The 6,418-nt window shown below is 38.0% G+C and overlaps 1 protein-coding gene across 1 annotated transcript; it reads right to left on the reverse strand.

The window, feature by feature from the left end:
* Window positions 1-5,036: 5,036 nt before the first annotated feature.
* Window positions 5,037-6,127, reverse strand: LOC148916866 (uncharacterized). Its single transcript, XM_089052308.1, has 2 exons — window positions 6,072-6,127; window positions 5,037-5,793 (listed from the first exon to the last, which is right to left on the reverse strand). Exons 1-2 carry the CDS (start codon window positions 6,125-6,127, stop codon window positions 5,037-5,039), a joined length of 813 nt encoding a protein of 270 aa, XP_088908434.1.
* Window positions 6,128-6,418: the final 291 nt, after the last annotated feature.

Consider the following 6,418-nt stretch of genomic DNA (forward strand, 5'->3'; position numbering starts at 1 on the left):
TGCGAAGTTTGTTTTGAAATGGAGTGGCTAGGGTATTGCATAGTTTTAGCCATTGGATTTCACTTCAAACCCACCAAATGACTCCTCCCACCATATTACGATGTTCCCCAAGTTTCGGACTGAATCCGATTTTGATTGGTCCATGAAATTGGACAATTCAGGTTCGACGAAGTTCGCTCTAAAATGGATTGGTTGCTGTATTGCATAGTTTTAGCCATTGGATTTCAGTTAAAACCCACCAAATGATTCCTCCCACCATAGTCTGATGTTTCCAAAGTTTTGGACTAAATTCGATATCGATTGGTCCATGAAATCGAACAATTCAGGTTCGTACGAAGTTCGTTCTGAAATGGAGTGGTTGGTGTATTGCCCAGTTCTTGGGATTGGATTTGACTCAAAACCCACCAAATGACTCCCCAAACCATATTATGATGTTCCCCAAGTTTAGGGCTCAATCCGATATCGATTGGTCCCTTAAATCGTACAATTCAAGTTCGTGCGAAGTTTGTTTTGAAATGGAGTGGCTAGTGTATTGCATAGTTTTAGCCATTGGATTTCACTCAAAACCCACCAAATGAATCCTCGCACCATATTATGATGTTCCCCAAGTTTCGGACTGAATCCGACATCGATTGGTCCATTAAATTAGATATTTCAGGTTCGTACGAAGTTCGCTCCGAAATGAAGTGGTTGGTGTATTGCATAGTTCTAGAGATTGGATTCGACTCAAAACCCGCCAAATGACTCCCCCCAAAGATATTATGATGTTTCCCAAATTTTGGACTCAAATCGATAATGATTGGTCCTTGAAATTGACAACTCAGTTCGACAAGTTCGTTCTCAAATGGAGTGGTTAGTGTACTGTATAGTTTGAGCCATTGGTTTTGAATTCAAACCAACCAAATGACTCCTCCCACCGTATTATGGTGTCCCCCAAGTTTTGGACTCAATCCGATATCGATTGGTCCTCAAATCGGACAATTCAGGTTCGTACAAAGGTCGTTATGAAATTGAGTGGCTAGTGTATTGCATAGTTTTAGCCTTTGGATTTCACTCAAAACCCTCCAAATGACTCCTCCGACCGTATTATGATGTTCCCCCAGTTTTGGATTCTATCTGATATTGATTGGTCCATGAAATCGAACAATTCAGGTTTGTGCGAAGTTCGTTCTGAAATGGAGTAGCTGGTGTATTGCATAGTTTTAGCCATTGGATTTCACTCAAAACCCACCAAATGATTGCTCCCACCATATTATGATATTCCCCAAGTTTTGGACTCAATCTGATATCGATTGGTCCCTGAAATCGGACAATTCAGGTTCGTAAAAAGTTCGTTATGAAATGGAGTAGTTGGTGTATTGCATAGTTTTAGCCATTGGATTTCACTCAAAACCGACAAAATGACTCCTCCCACAACATTTTGATGTTTCCCAAGTTTTGGACTTAATCCGTTATCAATTAGTCCATCAAATCGGATAGTTTAGATTCGTGCGAAATTCATTTTGAAATGGGCGGCTAGCATATTGCATAGTTTTAGCCATTGGATTTCACTTAAAACTCACCAAATGACTCCTCCCACAACATTATGATGTTCCCCAAGTTTTGGACTTGATCCGATATCGATTGGTCCAAGAAATCGGACAATTCATGTTCGTACGAAGTTTGTTCTAAGATGTAGTGGTGTTGGTAATTTTTAACAACAATATTAAAACCTTGCAAGTGCACAAATCAAATGATAATATAGTAAGCAAGCAAGGGTCGATCCCACAGAGATTTTAATCAAGAGAGATGTTTATCAATGTCAAGCAATGAAAATTAAAACACAAGGACTTCCACACACACGCCAACACCAAGGGGGGTTTTGATTTGATTTTGTGAATAAAACAAAACAAGGAAAAGAAAACAAAACAGAATTTAAATTAGAGTCTAAGAGAAATTGGTTTAAAATCAGTTCAGAACAATAGCTAGGACTCACTATCCACCTCCAAACAATCAATCAATCCATAAACAACAATAGATAATCAATTTCTAGTAAGCATATGATGACGACACTCACAACAAGATCATGGCATTTGACTTGAGTTGTATGATTCTCTCTTAAGTGCATGTAAAGTGTATGGCATTTACATCAATATGTGTATTCTTAATTGAAATCTAGTATGGCATTTACTCAAATTAACAATCAAGAATCCATTAAGAGAATATGAGTATCACAAAAACCCTAAAACATGGCATTTGTTATTAGGAATTCAAGAATCGATTTCTCATAACTAGTTCTTAACGCAATTATTCGTTGCAAACAAGATCACATTCAATATGGAAATAGACCTATGTTCTATAACAATTTAGTTCCAATACATGCTTCAAAGTTAGCTACTCAAAGAAACAAAATATCAAAATTCACATAACATAGAGAAACCGACATCATCACGCCTGTAGAAACTGAAAATCCATTCAAACTTGTTTATAGAATTGAAATCATGTTTAGGGCTTCAAGATTAAGCCCTAACTAACAAGAAATTAGTTACTCATGTTCTTGGATGAACTCAAAAATAAATACATCAGAACTGAAAAGTAAAAGAAGGAAGGAAAAGAAAGAACTCGTTGGCAGCTTTCTCCTCTTGCGCGGTTGATCTCTTTAGGACGTGAATCCTTTGTATCGGGGTCTTAGCTGGCCTTTTATATCACTTATATCAGAGTTCTAAACCCTAAAATTGACTGAGATTCGTCCAAGAAGTCTTGCTAAACAAGGGATCCAAATAGGAAAGTAAAAATCACAATTCCTAACTCCACTGGGAAATACAGCTCAGCCCAATTGTCACATGATTTAGGGATCTTAGGCCTTTCAGAAAAATCATTAAAAATATATTTTAGAAAGATAAATGTCTTATCTTTCCAACCATATATAGCACATAACTTTAAAAATTCGGGAAGGCTTCCGTTTCTTCACATTCACGTAACATGTTCGAAACTGTCCTGTCTGCACGTGGGCTAACTTTACTTGTAATACTGTACCAATTGGCTAGGTAGAAAATTCTAGAAAAATGACAGATTCAACTTCAAGATGTTAGCTTTCATCCCCAATTTTCCTTGCGCTAAAATTCCTCCGAAAAGTTGATTTTTCCTTAAAAACCTTCTAAGAGCGCAGAAAAGCTGAAAATCAGAAAAGTAAAGTAATAAGCCATTTTTAAATCTAATTCTCCTACAAAACCTAAGTAAAAAGAGTACATAAATGAGTATATTTATGGACTTATCAAGTGGTTGGTGTATTGCATAGTTTTAGCCATTGGATTTCACTCAAAACCCACCGAATGACTCCTCCCACCACATTATAATGTTCCCCAAGTTTTGGACTCAATCCGATATCTATTGGTCCATGAAATCGGACAATTCAGTTTTGTACGAAGTTCATTTTGAAATGGAGTAGCTGGTGTATTGCATAGTTTTAGCAATTGGATTTAACTCAAAACACACCAATGACTCCTACCACAACATTATGATGTTTCCCAAGTTTTGGACTCAATCCGATATCGATTGGTCCAAGAAATCGGACAATTCAATTTCGTGTGAAGTTCGTTTTGAAATGGAGTGGCTGGTGTATTGCATAGTTTTAGCAATTGAATTTCACTCAAAACACACCAAAAATCACAATCTAAGTTCCATACATGATTCACAAGAAAGCAACGCTCACGATGACACCCTTAAGTGTAGTGTGTGAATGCCAAATTAGAACAACACCTGCAACTCAAACAAGTACATGCGCACACACTTAGAGCAAAATCAAGAATAACCCCATAAGCTCATTATCAAATCAGCTCTCCACAGTAATACCATATAATACCAAGGATCTTACAAGGGTTGTAATGAGGCTTAGGGTAGTGGTTGAATGAAAGAGGGGATATGGATATATAACAACATCTTGAGCAGAACTAAAGCATAAGTATGAGCATGACAGATTACTGATCTTTGTAACAAGCAAGGAACACATACATGAACATATTTTCAACAGAATTTCAGCACCTTCATATCTGTTTATTTGGCCTAATTTTGTGGCTCTTTACCTAGACCACCATGATCTTCTCTTTTATAACACCCTAGGGCCGTGACTACATTGGTCACACTTCATAACCTCTTTTGATTAGTTACCAATACCCCCAAACTTATTTCTTTTCAACACTTGGGTTATGGCACTAATGATTCACTTTTGCTCCAAAAACCTTGCATTCTTTATAACTCTCTTTTGAAGATAGCTTTAATTGCTCATACAATAAGTAAGAATAAGAAAACAGAGGTTCATTATGGTGGGAATGGTTTACACAAAGAAAGGCTTAACGTAGGCTCAAATGGGTTGACTAGGTATGAATACATGTAGAGGGATGGTTAGAAAAGCTCAAACAGTTCAAACATGGCCTAAATCACTTCCTAAGCATTGTATGGCAACAAAATGTCTCAAGAGATATTCAAATAAGTTCTAGAGTACGAAACCAAGATCATGAGATAAGTAGAATTGCATAACGTCTCCAACTAGCAAGAAATTGGACTAACTCGGCAAAGTGCTCAGTAAGTGCAAGGATGACATGCAAGACAGAGTTAACTCAGAACCACACAAAGTCCTTAAACAATGACTATCAATTTCTAAGAAACCATTTTAGTATTAGATCCAAGTCTTATCATAGATGTTTGGAAGGATAACGAAACAACACACAAAATCATGCGTTTTTGACCATTAGAAACACTCAAAAATTTTAAAATTTGACAATTTGAAACAACATAACTAAATCCTTCCCCCCAAACTTAAATGAAACATTGTCCTCAATGTTTAGAGTGTAAGAAAAATCAATGCCTCATAAATGAAAGGAAAGAAGATAAGGGAAAGACATAACCAAAGGTTAGAGTTCAGAAAAACTATCCTTTGAAGTAGTTAGGACGCAAGCAGGCTTTCTCGCACGTTCTATCTTCTCCTCGTCACCTTGGGTTGCCTCCCAAGAAGCGCTAAGTTTCATGTCTTCAGCCAGACGTCCAAACTCTGGTGAGCATCAAGAGAGTAGTGGAGGCTCCTTGAGTGCTTGAGACTCAATATTGGCATCAAAGTTGGCATCAAAGTAAGGTTTCAACCGATGTCCGTTCACCTTGAAGGTGTTGCCATCCTTAATATTTTGAATCTCCACTACGCCATGATCAAACACATTAGTAAGAACAAAAGGGCCAATGCATCGAGAACGAAGCTTACCTGGGAAGAGCTTAAGGCGTGAATTGAATTGGAGAACCTTTTGCCCTTTCTCAAACGTCTTCCTAAGAATTTTCTTGTCATGATATCGCTTTGTTTTCTCCTTGTAAAGCTTAGCGTTCTCATACGCTTCATGTCGCAACTCCTCCAACTCATTGAGTTGAAGCCTCCTCTTCTCACCAGCAGCTTTCATATCAAAATTGAAGGCCTTGATTGCCCAATAAGCCCTGTGCTCAAGCTCCACTGGTAAGTGACAAGGTTTACCGAAAACAAGTCTATACGGAGACATACCTATAGGGGTTTTATAAGCAGTCTTGTAAGCCCACAATGCATCATCCAAACGCATGGACCAATCCTTCCTTGTGGTGTTCACTGTCTTTTTAAGTATGTGCTTAATCTCCCTATCGCTTATCTCAACCTGCCCACTAGTTTGAGCATGATAAGGTGTTGCCACCTTATGCGTGATTCCATATTTCTTCAAGAGTGCTGCAAAAGCTTGGTTAACAAAGTGGGAGCCACCATCACTAATGATTGCTCTAGGTGCGCCAAACCTTGTAAAATATTTCCTTTGAGAAAACCGATCACAACCTTAGCATCATTAGTTCTAGTGGCAATGGCTTCTACCCATTTAGAAACATAATCGACAGCAATTAATATATATTCAAATCCATAAGAGGTAGGAAAGGGCCCATGAAATCAATTCCCCAAACATCAAATATTTCAATGATTAGGATATTGGTGAGAGGCATCTGATTTCTAGCATGTAAATTACCCATCCGTTGGCATCTATCACATGAAGCACAAAAAACATAAGCATCCTTAAAAAGGGTAGGCCAAAAGAAACCTGATTGTAGCACTTTGCTGGCAGTCTTCTTTCTCCAAAATGGCCTCCGCATGCATGGGAGTGACAAAACTCTAGAATGCTCTTAAAATCACCTTCAGGCACACACCTTCGAATTACTTGGTCTGGGCAATGCTTGAATAGATATGGATCATCCCAAAAGTAGTATCTTGCTTCACTACTACAAAAAAGGAAAACCACGACGGGAATTCACCGTCGTGTATTCTGTTTTCAAATGGTCGTGGAATCCACCGACATCTTTTCCATAAAAAAACCACGACGGTGAATAACCGTCGTTGTTAAAACAAAAACGTCATCAAAAAATAAAACCGACGTCTTTGTGCTGCAAA

This window comes from Prunus mume, linkage group LG5 (assembly GCF_029339155.1).
Source record: "Prunus mume cultivar Tortuosa linkage group LG5, ASM2933915v1, whole genome shotgun sequence".
NCBI lineage: Eukaryota > Viridiplantae > Streptophyta > Magnoliopsida > Rosales > Rosaceae > Prunus > Prunus mume.